Raw genomic sequence first — 16,764 nt, forward strand, 5'->3', positions numbered from 1 at the left:
CAGATTTAATTTAAAAAGTGGTTAGTTATGTATTTTATTTGATCAAAAAATATGATTACACTCGTACTTAGGTCTAAATAATCTAATAGTCTACTAAAGGCACAGCAAGCGTACTTATCGTACATGTTATAACCTAGTTACACAACGTTAAAAATGACTGTACAAAAAAAAACGTAACACTGATAAAAGCTCAAACATGTGAAGGCAATATAAATTTTATTAAAATTAATGTAATTAATAAAAAATTATAATCATATCAAAATTGTTTAAAACCGGTGCATTTTAATGGAAAATATACTGTTTTCACTGTACACAAATAAAATTCGCACCAAAATCGGGAATATCTGTTGAAGAAGGTGTACCTACTACAGCACATCCCAAATTGAAATGCCGACAAATACGGAGCTAATCGTTCCTTTTTCAGTTCAAAATTTGACGAGTTTTAATACACTTGGAATTAATATCTTACATCACAAATTCTTTAAAAAATTATAATCAACGTTACGTTTGGACATTCTAACAAATAGGATTTATTATGCAAAGGATCTGTAACATGCACCAATATTTATTACAAAATTTATGATCAGTTCGGCGTTAACAGATGTACGTACGGACATGACGCGGAACCAATTTAAATTTTATAATAAATCAAAACATTGTTACATCACCTTGAAGACTTCAATATACAATAAAATTGATTACTTACCACGAATTATTACAAAATACAAAATTATGAAATTAAATTTTGTGAACAGTCAATTACATGAATATGTTAATATGGAAATTTGATTTGAGATGAACTGTACTAAATTCATTAAGTACAAGAAATAGGAACACTTGTGTTTCCTCATTCAATTTGTGTTCTAACAATACTTGGCTCAAAAAGCATTTTAAATTAAATAATAACAAAGATAAACTAAATGGCAAGTATGTAATAAAATAGAAACTTTTTGAGCACCATATCTTCATTGCAACAATAAACCTGCTTGATCTCAAAAGTTCTGTTGTCGTTTACGTTTTGTGTCCATTGCATCCAAGATAGGTTGCCTTTTAATCTGGTATCTCCTACGAAGTTCGTCTATTTCTCTCTCCATATCTAAATCTAGTTTGGCCATTCTTTGTTGCAACTCTTCAAAACTCAAAAACTTCAACTGCGACAAATTTTGTTAATTTAATTTTTTACAAAAATCACAAAAAACACTTTCGTTGTTTATTTTGAGTAATTTACGAAAATCACTTACAAATTCAAAATCACCATCTGAGAAAGGCCTGTGAAATTGTGCTTTTTGTTCTTGGGGTTGAGCCTGTTGCGGCGGAGCAACTTGATTTAATTGTACATGAAAGTGGCTTTGATAACGTTGTTCGTCGTGCACAATTTCTGGACCGTCTAGGGTGGTAGGAGTTACGATGCCGTTGCCCTGGTAATATAAAAGTATCCAAATAATTATAGACTTATCTCACATACGTATTACCTTTACTTCTGCTTCCTTTTTGTCAAAGTGTTCCAAAAATAATGGTCGATATTTTTTCCCACCTTGACTGGAACCAGTGTCGTGCCCTGAAAATGTTTTTCTTATTAATATTTTGTTATGACGTCCGATTATAATTTAAAAAAAGTCAAAAAGTTACTTTTACATTATAACGTTGTGAACGGACGTTCAGCGCGTAGCCCATAGTTAATGTTACAAGAATATATCACTAGTTATAAAAAAAGGAGGCACGGCATCTAGGTCAGCTTTATATTTTATTAGATGATATTTCTATCAAGTAATAATAATTCTGCTGAAAGTATTAATTGTTCATAAGTGCTTGGAATCTGTATTAAAAAAACTCCGACGTGATCTCATGTAAAAAGTAGGTGTAATGGAAAAACGATAATATAAATAGTGCTTTCGATAGATTACGATTACCTGATAGAAATATCTGTAATGACAAAATAAAATCCGGCCACGATGCCGTGTCCCCTTTTTTGATATTACTATTGTTACATCTCGACTACACCATTCGTTTTACGATTACGTTAGAACATCCGTTGAGTTTTTGTAATTTATTACAAAATGTACTTCAGTTGAGATAATTATTTTGACAACAAAAAAACTTACGTTTCATTGTCTGCTCATCAACATCACTGTTAATGACCATCGTACCGAGCTCTACTAGTGTACCACTCTGTGACACGGGCAGCAATGTTCCACCTTTTCCAGGCACTAGTGTACCGTCATCTGTACAAGGAAGAATTGTTTGATTCCCTAAGGCTACCTCATCATCCTGAAAATGAAAAAAAAATTAGCAAAATACTAATCAATTTCATGTGAGAACTTACAGATTCTTCTGTGATATTTTGTCTTACTCCTACAATATTTGCAGTTGATGATATATTCCTATAACTTTGGTTTTCTCTAATTTCATGCGCTTCTTGGATCATTTGGTTTAAAATACTAGGGACTTTAGCATTACCTAAAGGAAATCTTAAATGTACAGTGGTAAATTTAAGTTGGCAACTCACCTATAAATACGTGATTGAGTAAATCAGTAGCATTAGCACGTTCCTCAGGGTTTTTAACAAGACAAACACTAACAAAATCTATAAATTCAGCTGACCACTTATCAGGTTCTCTAAATGAAGGCGGTGGTTTTGTTGGAATCATGAATATTGCTCTCATGGGGTGAATATCACCGTAAGGTGGTTTACCTTCGGCCATTTCTAGTGCTGTAATTCCTAAACTCCAAATATCAGCAACACAGTCATAACCTATTTCCTGTATCACTTCAGGAGCCATCCAAAATGGGGTTCCTATAACAAACACATTCAGTTTATCACACTACTTGGAATTAATTTTAATTTACCAATCACAGTATTTCTCTTGGCCATGGTATCTGTCAATTGTCCAGCCACACCAAAATCAGCTAACTTTGCATGGCCTTCTGAGTTTAGAAGAATATTGCCTGCTTTGATGTCTCTGTGAATTTTTCTGCGTAAATGCAAATACTCCAGACCTTTCAGCGTATCTGATAAAATAGTGGCAATTTCATCTTCTGTGAGTGTTTTCTTACGCAGCCTCATTATATCAGAAACAGAACCAGCCCCACAATATTCCATAACGATCCACAAGTCGGTATTTTTAAAATAACTTCCATAATATTTAACAACATAAGGACTGTCACATTGTTGCATTATTGAGATTTCTTTGATAATTTCTTGAAGATCAGTGTCCACAGGTACTTGTTTAATTGCTAATACTTGGCCAGATTCCTTGTGGAGTGCCTTGTAAACACTCCCATAAGATCCCTCTCCTAGCTTGCATATTATATCAAAAACCTCCTCAGGTTGTCGAGTTAAACTCTCTTCAGATAACTTTTTTAATTCACTAAAAAATACCCGGTTATCACGCACGAACACAAAACACACGCACTTTTATTAAATTATAAACTGTTTAGGAAGTCATGATTCATTCACATCATTCCACAAGTCCCTAACAAGCTAAATATTCCTTATTTGAACAAGTAAACGTGCATTTAAATTGAGCGTTAGACCCTCGTTCTGAGACAATTCGTGTGGCTTTTGAAACAACTTCAAAAATAAGAAAAATAGGTTAACTAGAGCTTGGAGTAGGGTTTTTTAGGAAGTTGCGTCCAATTACATAATTTAAAAAACTTACCTCTTGGAAGACATTTTCATTTATTACAAGTTGCAGTTAATACCAAACACTCTGCACATGCTTAATTGTAACTTATTTATAAATTTCTATTTTCTTGTAATCAAAATCTCCATGTTGAATGCAATTGCAATCATAATACTGTATTATAGATGGCCTACTCTACCACGTTGAAAGATTTTTGTCTTGCACTACATCTATGATTTGGAGGATGCATTAACTTTTAACCATTGGATTTCTACTTGATATTCACTTCTAAACGAAATAATACACTCCTCTCGATGCACTCTTTCGCGCACAAATAAATACACAATTAAATCGTGTGTTGCGACAATAAGCGAGGTAAAATATATTAACGACAACGACAAGATTAATTGGTATAGTGGGTGGAATATTAATTGCAGGAAACGTACTTCGTGTATTGTTGGTTGCATCTACTCAATTCACGAAATCTATCATCATGTGTATTATATTATTTATTAATAATTCCATAATTATATACACAGTGAGTTTTTTTAAGACTGGCCATAGGGTTTTACATGATAAGTTTTCAACCCCCTGTTATCTTTTGTCCTCATGAAAATATCAACCCAGTTTTGTAGTAAAGTTGTGGGATGTGGGATATTATAATGTATTGAAACAATGTCAATTTAATAACTAGAAGCAAGGAATAACCTGCAAAAAGACGTTTTTTGAATTCCGTCTGCTTCAATTTTAAATTTTAAGTAAGCTGTAATTTGTAATTTTCATATGAAATTTGATTGTGTAATTGCTTAGTTGTCTATGGAGGCCATTTTAAACATTTCATTTCATTTTTATTGAAGTAAAGAACCTTGTTATAACATAAATAATGAATCTATCGTTATTAAAGAAATGTTCAGACTATTTTTTACAAATAGCATTTTGTTTGTAAATTGTCTATTACAACCATGTAGGTATCACAAAATGAAGTAAATTACTAGATAATATTATTGTTTAATTTAAAAACAGCGCTAGGCTTTGTAATTTTCATAAAAATAAAAGTTAACAGGGGGTTGAAAAATTTGCATGTAAAACCCTATGGCCAGTCTTAAAAAAAAAGTCACTGTACCGTACCTACTTATTATTACATATGTCTATGTACATATTAAATTTTATTTAAAAAAAATGATGGACTCAATCATTACCCACGGCCTACAAAAACTGAATCAAAAGGTCAACATAATAATTTGGATTGAAAAATCAAATTAAAAATTCATGTTTTTAAGTAGGAGGTTCGATTGTTCTCTGACGTCAATGGAAAAGTGCAAAAGTTAAACGTGCACAATATTCGTTCTTGACCTTGCCGCAATTTAATTTTTATGATTTGTAATAGGTAGTAGCACGAAGCATGACACGGTTAGCAGTTCCGGTCACAGATCTTGTCCAGAGTCTGGACCGAGATTCCCAGACACTACGCTGGTCACGTCATCCATGTGGATGCCAAACAAGTAGTCATCAGTCGATCACTTACTCGGAAATAGCAATAATCTTAAGTCAGTGTGATAGCACTAACATGACTTGATTATAACAATAATGTAGCTCATGTGAGAAGGTACAACACAATTTATTGAACTGCAACCAATAACTGCAGTAACAAAGTTTAATGAGGACTAACTAATGTTACACATACGATGGTCATTTTTGACTCCAGGATGGTTTTTTTATAAAAGATCACAAGATCGTCTGGCTGTGACGAATAAAATAAATTCTCTGAATAATAATAATAAAACGTACTATCCCACCTCCACCCGGCGGAACGGCAATTTTGCCGGAGTACATACACTATTACGGATAATACTATCAAGTAATAGTGCAGTGCTTATCAACATAATTACCGGCGTCTCGCCTCCACATTTTGACTTTTTTGTGTTTTATGTTCTGTGTCAATGTTAAGGAATTTCCTCACGATATGACATGAGTATAATAATATACCTTTTTGAATTTCAACCACCAATTTGTTGTCTAAGTCCAAAATTTTTAAATTTTTAAAAAGAGATTGCGGTACTATTCCTGTTGCTGAAATTATAAATGGTAAAATCGAAATTTTTTCTAAACACCAAAGATTTCTCACAGCAACGGAGAGTTCTAAATATTTATTAATTTTTGTATTATATGTCTGTGTTATATTGTGTGAATTTGGAACAGCTATATCTAAAAGATATGCTTGCTTTTGTTGTTTATTTAAAATAATAATGTCTGGTCTGTTATGCTGAATATGAATGTCGGTTAAAACTGTACGATCAAAATATAATTTGTAATTGTCATTTTCCAAACAACTTTCGGGTTTATAAATATAATGTGGTTGTATATCCTTTAATAAATTGAATTTAACTACTAAATTCATGTGTATAATTTTTGCGAATATATCATGACGTTTTTTATATTCGCTTTGAGCCAAAACGGTGCAAGAAGAAATGATGTGTTCAATGGTTTCTCCTTCAGTTCCGCAAATCCTACATTTATCAATGATCGATTGTAATCCGCATATGTGTTTTTTATAATTTCTTGTATTTATAACACGATCTTGTATTGCAAATATAAAACCCTCAGTCTCAGGATGAATATTTGATTTTTTAAGCCATGCATGAGAAGCTTGAATATTAATTTCTGGTTGTTCTAGTTCTTTAAAATATCTCCCATGTAAAGACTTTTGTTTTATATTTGCTATAGTGTCAGGTATATTTGGCTTAACAATATCTGAAATTATTTTATCGCTTACATTTAAAGGTGTGTAACCTTTATCCGCTGAAACCAAAGCATTAAAAAAAGTGTTATCACGAGCTCTATTGAGAAAATAATTTTTTAGTGAAGCAATTTGATTATGTTGTAGAATTTCTAGATTTGAAAAACCCTCCTCGTTATTATTTTGTACCTCCTAACAGTCATTCATTAGTCGAGTCGTCATATTCATTTTTAAGCAAGTGACCGGAGAACAAAAATGCATCGTTAGTATATTTATTTTATTATATTTTTCAGTTTCTCTATATGTATTGTTAAACCGTTAAACTATATTTTCAACTAAAGTTGAGTTGAGTTGATTGCAACTTTTATTACCTTTGACCTACATAATGAATTTAATTATGTAGGTACCAACCGCACGTATCCTACGATTTCTGCAAACTTAGCAAGCATCAAAAATATATTGAATTGTTGAATCATATCGTTTCCGCGATTAATTTAATTGTGTAACAGTATTATAATATTTTCTGAAAAATATAAATAAATTTCCGCGTATTTTAAAATTTTGATAAAATGTTTTGCCGGTGTATGTTACTAACATCAGGTGATGAAGCGTTAACTTTAGACTTAGTATATATATTTTTTTGTGATAAATCACGAAGTTAACGCTTAAGTAAACTGCAACAAGGTTATGATCGTAAATAAATAATAACTAAAACATTAGGAAACATGACTAATGCCAAAATAAAATTTAATCTGAGACAGATAAAATTTGGTGACGCAAACTTGAAGAGGCTGTTATTATCGAATTAAAATTATTGAAATCGGTATAAAGTAAATAGAAAAGCGGCAAATAATCTAAAACATTAATTCATTACAAGGCTGATAATGATATAACTAGAAGGTTCTTAAATGTCATAGAGAGAAACTCTATATTTTTTCAGAAACGAGTAACAACAAATGACTTAAGTAAATAAGTAGATGAAGCTCATCTGCTATACATATAAAACATACTTTCAATTAATTTTAAAATACGACGAACAGTGTCTATAAAAACGTGTACATATTTTATGTGTGTGAAACACAAGAAATATAGGTACCTAGTCGCTTTCAGTTTTTTACATTTAAACATTTCTCGAAAACTCCAGATTTTTTTTTTCGGTAAGCCTTATCACCTACCTCATTTTCACGAAAAAGAATGTGATAAACATCTGATAAACAAGGTTTTTAGCGCAATCTGTTTAAGAAGTGGTTGTCAACAATAATTTTGATTTTTAATTTTTAAATAGGCAAGTGTCAAGTGTCACGTTACTGCGGCCAGTATTTAATCCTGCATTAAGGAAACAACATGTAGTGGTATTAAAAAGAATTACATTTATAAATTTGATCGATCGACTCCAAATTTGATTTAACTTTGCGATATATGTATGTACTTAAATTTTAAAAAATTGATTACATAGGTACTCAAAATAGCACTGTTTTATCGTGTAGGTACATAATATTTTAATCTAGTCTTTTTGTGTTTCAATTTTGCGTTTTAAATATAGAAAAAATATCTTTATAAAGTATAAAGATCGTAACAATCTGAAATGCTACGTCACTGTCTCTACAATGCATCAACTAATTTAAATATTACACGAACGTAAATGTTAAAACTCGCTAATAAATAAGTAATTAACCTTACAAGCACATGCTTTCCAAACCAATAATACGTCACTCTATCACTAGCAAATTTATGCAACGTTGTTTTTATATTTAAAAATAACGGTAGTGATTGTTCCTAGACAGTGGCGTATCATGTCGGGGCAAAGTGTAACAGTCCCGCCGCTGACCTTGACGTCGATAGACGTATTGACAGACGCGCCCTCTGTACACAGCGACCCAAATAAAAGATAAAACAGTATTTTTCAATTTATTTATATAAAACTATTATATAAGGATATAAAAAAAACAATAAATACGTTACAAACTAAAATGCTTTAAAATAAAGCAATTAGAGTATTCGGATAAATTATAATACATAGCTATAATTTATAATACACATAATTTCTGCGACAGATGGTATAAATGTAGCATCGTACACGCCATGGTGATCAGATTTCCAATGGCGATCGTCATGTGCACCTTCCGGAAAGCTTTGTGAATTGTCACGTAATGGGGACAGTTCAAAAGATTTCCAGGTACCAATTTTCCAACTTCCATCCCGACTCCGGCTTGCGCTTCGATGCGGTTCTTTAGCGTCATCAAGCTCAGCAGAGGAGGTGTCAGATAGAGACGGATCAACAGTTCGATCAAAAAGCACAAAGTCATAGCTCCGACCTATTGGAAAATGAAAAAGTTAGCGTTGCGCAAAGCGGATTCAGGGCCGATTCGCTTACCTGAACGGAGATCTCCGTCGACTTGAGGTCGTATTTGTGGGCACGAAGAAAAACATAGAGCGTTATCAAACTCAAAACGGAATTGAGCAAGAAGTATTTCGGGAAGAGCACTTTCTGAATGTTGCCGAAAGTGTGACGGGGCAACGCGAAGTAAAGTGAAAGGCCCGAAATGAACGTCATCCATATTTGAGCGCCGAAATGGGCGCTGAACGATCCCAAATAAACGACAGTCCACACGGGCGATTCGAGGGATGTTTTCCTTTCGGACGGTATCATCATCAGCGACACCATTATCACGGCCAGAGCCGTTACAACATGAGCTGGCTGAGTGGTGTGGAACAAAATTCTGAAACAAAGCGACCGATAAGACAATCGTTTCGCGCACAAACGATTAACACTTACTTGTAGTAGATCGAGTCCTGGAAGGACTTGAACCAGTCCCCGAAGGCGAAAAGCACGACTTTCGTGTAGTAAGTCGACAGGGCCAGGATGTCTTCCTGATACGACACCTTTCCGCTTTCATTGATCAACTCCATTTTTTTGGGCACGTGTTTTCGAGTCCTGTGGGGACCTTCCAACTTCACACTTGTAACTTTTCCTATACACATTTTTTTAATCTTCGGTCAGACACAAGAAGCACTGTTTCATGTGGTTATTCTGAGAATGAACGGTTCACTTTAGGGTAGGTGTTTTATAGATGGATTCTCCCCACTCCACTACTCAATACTACTGCAACCATTGGACGCACGTGTTACTAAGCATTAGGCGTTTATCAGTTTGATTTATCGATAAAATTTGTCATAATGACAAATCTTAAGGGTCAACGACGTACGAAAATCTTCCTCGAACACATCTACTGTAATTTTTAACACCCCATTTACAACACCTTCGAAGGATTCCCTAACATATTTGCATCCCACCCCAATTTACCGCAATAATCAAAACAAATTTGTTTCTCACAAAATAATAAATAACAACTTATTTTTCCATTACGGTATCACCTCATATTGGAAAGGTGAAAGATCAAACCCAAGCGCCGGCGTTACTGCCACATTATTATGATTAAAAGCGATATTCTAAGCTTACAAACAAATTGCCGAATTAACTGATAGAGACATCCTTCGTATTTAAAGTGGTAACAACTGTTAAATTACATATATTATTACATAATGTACCTACACGATTACTTTAATGTTTTATTTATTGATGCACTTTGTTTGAACGCCGCGTCAATGTGAATTTTTATGTCCAATAAAATCAAAAAGTATGTTTTTTACATTTTTTAGCTTTACTTCTTGTTTATTAAACTTTATCTGCCAACTTGACGCACGTTAAGGGCACGTCATTTCCAATTAAACAAAAACTTTTTTTTTTACTTTATTAGCTTTACTTATTTTTTTTATTAAACTCTATCCACCCACGTAAGGACGTTTAATTTGAAAATCCTTAAAATGAAAATGATATATTCAGAAAAACTAACAATTCCAGTATTGCCAACTCGATTGTCAATTTGGACGCATACAGTTCCAAAGAAACATCAGTACTTTGCTGTCAGTGGACAATATTTAACACGTGATCATGAATGAACCATTAAAAAAAGTTAAGTACCTGGCGGCGACCAGTGTGTACTTTACGAAGCTGGAATTACCTGGCGTTCATTCATCTTGATCCTGGAAGTTGTTGTGGCACTAATTCCTGATCAAACTACCGGGTTTGCAGTTTCCAGGACATGACAAAAACTGTTAACCCCAGAGATGCGCGTCACTGAAAATTCCAATTTCTTTCCAAACTATACTTGCGGTTTTGCTTTGCACCATTGACCCTGCATTTTAGCTAATTTGGACTTCTGTCTCGTGGCGTAATCTTCCGATAGTATACGATCACGTTACCTGACCGGTTCTCCAAGGTTATTTCCGTCCGTCTGGAAGATTCATGATTCATTTTTCTATTTTAAAAATTTCTGCAAATATGTTTTTTTCCGGTTGACTTTTCTGCTCTTGTGCGCTCCCGAATCAGTCATTTGCATTTCACAGCTGTCAATAAATAACGTGTTATCAATATTTTTTACAATTTCTACGGAGTTCGAAGTTGTTGAATTGATCACCATACTTGCAGGTGATCAATTGGTTTTATTTTTATACGGCATCACTCCATTTTTCCGTAATTTTTCGATGAAGAGCCACTTCATAAGAAATTATGCAAGTGTGTTCACTGATAGCTCAGTCAAGGTTCGTATTTTGAACTTTACATTACGCACATCTCCGTTTGTTGTTGTTTGATAAGCAAATAATGCAATTTTGTGGATCCCAAAAACAATCAGTTATTTCCCGACTTGCTCAAAAACTTCTTGCTTTATTGATCTCGGCCATGATCTTAACTTTTGATAATAATTTCACATTCACAATTTCGCGGAATGCTTTTTGATTTCTGGTTCTTCCGCCACGGTGCTTAACATGTTTTGTATGTTCTTTAAACTTTCCACTTACGTGATTTCCCGTTTGTCTGCGTGCACTGGATGCATGTGCAACGAATATATTTGCAAAATTTTAAAACTAATCTTTTCATCTTGTCAAAATAATAACCAAAGAAATGAAACGTCTTTGTAGAAAATTATTACGCTGAATACATTTGTCTAACCTTGACGAAACTAAAATATTTATAACGTACCTATAAATAATTCGTTATTGATCAAATTATGCAATAGAGAAATGTATTAATAAATTACAAAATTGGATTGTCTGCCCCCTAGGCTCACGTATCGTATCTTCTGAGAAGCCAATCTACTTTAAATTAGGCGAACGTAAATATAATGCAATTTTAAGCAATCATTATTACATACTTTAAGAATACTACAAAAAAAAACGTCTTATTATACCCATGTAAATATTCAAAAAGTCAATGACTGCTTGACTGCGTCATATAATTCCCAATAAAAAAATCTTGATAGGATTCAAGAGTCAAGTGTGTGATTTTACCACACAATACAATAGTGTAAGTAGTAATGTAAAGTTTGTCATAAAACTGTTTTGCGTTGGTTTTTCTTTTCTTACAAGATAAATTTTTTATCATGTTAGATCAAAGTCGGTCGACAGAAAGCGATCAAGAACACACATACATATTATATTCCAGCAATAAAAGGTTAAAATATTAATATGTATCTATTATATTTCGTATAAGTTTTGTTGTATCAGTAGTTGAACGATATCAAATCATTGGTAGGTAGAGCATCTGTTAGTATCTTTATGAGATGTGTATTAGTATTAACTATTAAGAATTCTTATTATAAGCTATAATAAGTAATATAACAAGAAACTGGTCTAAAAGTACATAGTAATTTTACAATTACACTTATCTGATTTTATTTATCCACTTCTAACACTTAAACTCATGGCGACGACGTCAAACAGATAGATAGATAAATAGATACATTCTACAATGTGGAAATTATATAATGTTATAATGTTAATATTTGAATACAATAATAAATAAAAACAAACATCTATTGTTATGACAAAAATAATAAGGAAAAAAAGAGATAAAACAGTAGATTTATATTAAAATTTAAAACGTATGAATATATATATAGATATGTATATGTAATACATACTGTCAGTAGATTTTTGTTAATCTTGAAATTTACGTGAATGTTTAAAGCACTTGCATATTTACACTAAATCTCATTTAAGTTTGTCATTGCGAAGTAACCTTCGTTTCTTGAAACTTTCTTTTACCACTCAGTACTTGACATTTGCGACCTACATCAAATAATTTATCGGCTTAAGACAGATATCATTAAAAATATAAGTTTTGGGCTAAGAAATAAGTTTGAATTGTACATTCTATGGTTAACTCCGAAAAGTGTATGTATAACATAAAAAAGTGTATTAATCATAGATTTTTATCCGAAGAATTATTTGCTAGACACTGTGATGATGACTGTTAGATTATATTTTTTCTGAAATATATAGTAAATGTACAAAATAATCGAATCAATTGTGTTATGTAAAATATTTGCAATTTGAGCGAGTTGATTGGACAAGCGTTAAACAGGTTCAATTGAAGGTAAAATTGGGTGGAGCTTTCAATATTGTACTAACTGCGATTAATCGCCAAAAGAAAAAAAGTTGCGTGTAACTTGACGACTTTACAGTCACCGTGATAATGCACAGATTACGTAAATAAATAAACCCAGATACACGAAATTGGAGTCGTCGGGAAATCATCAAAGAGATTATGTAACATTCGATTTTATGGATGATCACGCAGCCACCTTGCATTGTGGGTGAGGTCAGTTTCCAAGCCAGGTTGAAGTTTTAGTTTATTTATGATGATAAAAACGGGGAGCTATTTGCTAAAGAGAAATGGAGAGAGCCACAATTGGTGTTGCCATTCTGGGTGAGACATTTACACGTTGGTACAGCGCAGCAATGCAGCATTGCGATTGTGACAAATGGTAGGGACGAAGACGAATCCAGTTATATCATCTGAATGAAGAAAGACGAAGTGAAGTATTTGTATAAGAAAGAGAGCCTTTATGCCACCGACAACCAATCCATTACGTTTCTATGAATAATTGTAAAAATAGACGATTTCATTTGAGGAATGTCTGGTGGAAAGAAGGGGCGCAAGTGGACTACGTGATCTTATCCTCGTACTAAACTTGTGATACAGTTCCTATTGCGAATTTGTGACGCGACTGTATCGCATACTACAGCTACGTTAAGTTCTTATCGATATTTGCTACGTATGCGTAATTTATTGAAAATTTTTATTAATATATTATTAATTACCGTTACCGATTAGTAAAGACTCGTCTACAGGTTGCAGTGGCGGCGTTGCACCAGGGGGCAAAGTCCTCATCAAAACGTTGAACCATGTCACAGTGTTGCCAAAGAAATTCGCGATGGAGAATGGTGCATGCACAATTCCCACGATTCTCATTGGTGTTATTTGTTTATTGTTGATCCCCACCATTGTTATCCTCGTATTCTCGTTTTACTCCAAAACAGACGCTTCAACATTGAGTAACTGCACACGGAATTTTTTCCTCTTTTAAATCCGACAATTTACAAATGAACATTTTTTAAAAGGGCTAAACAGTACATTTTTATCTCATTTTTTTTAGTACATATTTTTTCATTTTTCTAAATTTCAAAATTGCAAAAGCATACAGAAAGGATAAACAAATAAATGGAATAGTCATTGTTTCAAATCCGAATTTCTGAAACAAGGGATTTATTAATATCAAATGTGCAAACAATGAAAAGTTATAGAACAATAAATCACTCTCTAAAATAAAAATTATAATTGTCATTATGTGAAATGCAAGATTGATCAATTTCATCGGCTTAATTCTTATAATATTTTTTCTACTTTGGGTCTATATGAAGGCTATTACGACACGCATTTTGCGTGCTATAATAGAAATTGGCGTATCGAAACACACTAGTGCAATTTACTTTTTCAATGTTGGCATGACGAAAATTAAATGTCAAAATAAACGTCAAAACAAAACGAATTTTAATTTAAGTTGTTGTTTGAGTGGAATATACAATTATTGTTGTAAACATTAAACGTGTCTTGGCTAGTTAGACTAATCCCTGGTAAATTGCTGTCCACAACATTTTGGTGAAAATTGCTTTCACCGCGAACTATTGTGCTTTTATTCGTGTCGTCGAATGGCACCAATTAAATCTTTCAAACAATGAGATTTGTTGCCAACCACGACAAAATTCCCCAAATTTGAAGAATTATTAATTTTCGCTTAAAAATGGTTTAAAAGGTGCACAGTAGAAAAAATAGTGTATGTATAAGGCATTTTGTAGCACTTACTCCTTTATGGCACTCCTGGCAAGCTCGTCGTGCCCTAAACCCGTTCGTACTACAAAATCCTTCTTATACTACATATTACCTACTATCCGTACTCCTGATATTGCATTTAGGCTATTGTTTAAAATATCTTATCATTATATAATTCTACTTTATTTCTAATTTATCAGGCAATGTTTTCGTAGTTTTTGCTAAAGACTCAAAGAACAAATATCTTTTTTAATAATTATTTATTGATAAAATGTAATGAATTATAATGTTTTGTTTAAATTTTATAAGTACATACAGGGCCTTTCACAACTCGCGCCTCTAGCGGTTCTGCAAAGAACCAATTTTATTGCAATTTATAAAATTATAATAATTACTAACAGTCAAAAAACAAAAAAATTAAAATTAGAGCAAATGCTCAAAAAGTGCACCATTCATTTGTAAGCATAATCGCGCCCTTCTTAAAAGGTTAAATTTACTCGTAGAGTCCAGAATCATTTGTGGGGTCACTGCAGTAAAGGATTCTTTGATTCGAGCACGGAGCTCTTCCTCTGTGTTATCAAACAGGCTGCCTGTAGACAAAATGTACACAAAATCTTCGCGAAACAAAATTTGGTTCCAACATCTCTTGGTTTAGTAACCACGTGCAGAACTCCCTTCTAGCAGGGTAATCTTCGGGCGTACGCGAATGTAATGATACGGATGTTGTCGATTGTGTTTCAAAACTCTGTTTACCGTACTACTAGAAATACCCAATGGACGCGCAATTTCTCCAATGTTTCTGGTACGATCTTCTTCAACAGCGTTTAGAATAGCTTCGTCATTCTCAATTGTTCCCGCGATCATCGAAGGACCACCATAGACCACACTCCTTTAAATTTGGTAGAACTTGACCTACTCGTATCTCTTGCGTCCTTGCCATCGCTCTCAGTATTACCTTGTGATCAGGGTGATTTCTGTTTGGAAAACGTTCGGAAAAGACTCTAGCTGCTTCCCTGGCGTTACGTCCACATTCCCCAAAAATTATAATCATTTTTAAATAATCAGTGGCTGAATACATGATAATTATGTGCAAATTACGCATTGACTTGTCAAATTTAATTTGACACTGACATTTTTTAAAAGCTCCCGCCGCCAAACTATTTTTTTTTTTAAGATTTGCCTTTTTATTAAAACCTAGTAACGTAAAATTATGGCACACATATCTAGAGAGCGCGGGCTTTTGATTGGTTAACTTTAAGTTGTCTTTTCTCGAATACCTTTCAAGGTAGATTTTATTTTCTTTAAAATTACACATCCTGATGCCTTCTCGCGTTTGCTCATCTGGGGCGCGAGTTGTGAAAAGCCCTGTATATTGAAATAACCTCTGAAGCGAAATACCAAATTAATGTAGACCTTGTATTTTTAATTTTTTTTTCATTATCATTTGACAGACCACTTTGATCACCAATTTAAAAAAAATATAATCATAAATCCTAATTACCTACACTTAAATTTATCTCCACACTTGATTATCTAAAATCACGTCTGAGTTGTATGACATTAATTTCTAGAGAATTTTTATGAGATGAATTTTGAGATCAATATCACTTGACAGGTCATTCTGATCAACCGCTATTACAATAATTAAATAAATAAAAATATCTTTTATCTGCTGAACTCTTGTAAAAAATTCCATAACAAAAAACACATTTTATTTTGGAAAATCCAATTCGTTTCTTTTTTTGAGAAGCATTATACATACATACTTCAAAAATCTTGTGCAGATATTGACTAAGGCTAATACTTTTTTATATCACGTGATCAAGAAAATGTGCTATTGAGTCGAGTGGAAATGTCCGTAATTGAACTACACCAGTGATTGCAAAATAAAATTCAAAAGAAATGAGCGATGTGATAATTTTTAAGTATGTAGATTTTATCGTTAAAAATGTGTGAATTTAAAAAAAAAACAATATTAGGTAGTAGTAAGGTTAGGAAGTTGTTTCACGTAAACTTGTGAGCCGTGATGGCGTGATGCAAGTTACAACGAGATTCTTTAATAATAATAATAATAATAATAATACCTTTTATTACGGGAAACCCCTTTACATCAAATAGCTATAATAATAAAAAAAAACAATCAATCAAAAGTAATTAATACAATTCATATCAACATATTAAAAAAAAAAAAATCAGAAAATAATTGTGATCAACACAAAAGCTTTAAAGCT

The 16,764-nt window shown here is 32.9% G+C and overlaps 2 protein-coding genes across 3 annotated transcripts; both read right to left on the reverse strand.

Moving 5' to 3' along the window:
* Positions 1 to 18: 18 nt before the first annotated feature.
* hpo (serine/threonine-protein kinase hippo) lies at positions 19 to 3,929 on the reverse strand. 2 transcript variants are annotated; one of them, XM_069061280.1, is made up of 8 exons: positions 3,660 to 3,929; positions 2,848 to 3,368; positions 2,507 to 2,794; positions 2,324 to 2,457; positions 2,103 to 2,268; positions 1,479 to 1,558; positions 1,242 to 1,418; positions 19 to 1,151 (listed from the first exon to the last, which is right to left on the reverse strand). In XM_069061280.1, the coding sequence occupies exons 1-8, from the start codon at positions 3,677 to 3,679 to the stop codon at positions 993 to 995; spliced, it is 1,545 nt and encodes a 514-aa protein (XP_068917381.1). In that variant the 5' UTR covers positions 3,680 to 3,929; the 3' UTR covers positions 19 to 992. The 2 variants fall into 2 exon arrangements, with proteins under 2 accessions (XP_068917381.1, XP_068917380.1); XM_069061279.1 differs by having other exon boundaries at positions 1,473 to 1,558.
* A 4,325-nt stretch (positions 3,930 to 8,254) lies between these two features.
* On the reverse strand, positions 8,255 to 10,695 carry LOC138140331 (transmembrane protein 205). The gene is made up of 4 exons (XM_069061283.1): positions 10,383 to 10,695; positions 9,137 to 9,463; positions 8,735 to 9,080; positions 8,255 to 8,675 (listed from the first exon to the last, which is right to left on the reverse strand). The coding sequence occupies exons 2-4, from the start codon at positions 9,340 to 9,342 to the stop codon at positions 8,388 to 8,390; spliced, it is 840 nt and encodes a 279-aa protein (XP_068917384.1). The 5' UTR covers positions 9,343 to 9,463; positions 10,383 to 10,695; the 3' UTR covers positions 8,255 to 8,387.
* Between the last annotated feature and the right edge of the window lie 6,069 nt (positions 10,696 to 16,764).

Source organism: Tenebrio molitor, chromosome X (genome assembly GCF_963966145.1).
Source record: "Tenebrio molitor chromosome X, icTenMoli1.1, whole genome shotgun sequence".
NCBI classification, from domain to species: domain Eukaryota; kingdom Metazoa; phylum Arthropoda; class Insecta; order Coleoptera; family Tenebrionidae; genus Tenebrio; species Tenebrio molitor.

Bases quoted from the DNA above. Each gene is read 5' to 3' on its own strand.
- LOC138140331 (XM_069061283.1), bottom strand. From the start codon at position 9,342: ATGTGTATAGGAAAAGTTACAAGTGTGAAGTTGGAAGGTCCCCACAGG. The intron at 9,081-9,136 runs GTAAGTGTTAAT...GCTTTGTTTCAG, and splicing joins CAGGACTCGATCTACTACAA to AATTTTGTTCCACACCACTC. The intron at 8,676-8,734 runs GTAAGCGAATCG...ATTTTCCAATAG, and splicing joins CGACGGAGATCTCCGTTCAG to GTCGGAGCTATGACTTTGTG.
- hpo (XM_069061279.1), bottom strand. From the start codon at position 3,679: ATGAAAATGTCTTCCAAGAG. The intron at 2,458-2,506 runs GTGAGTTGCCAA...GATTTCCTTTAG, and splicing joins ACTCAATCACGTATTTATAG to GTAATGCTAAAGTCCCTAGT. The intron at 1,559-2,102 runs GTAAGTTTTTTT...AAACATTTTCAG, and splicing joins TGATGAGCAGACAATGAAAC to GGCACGACACTGGTTCCAGT.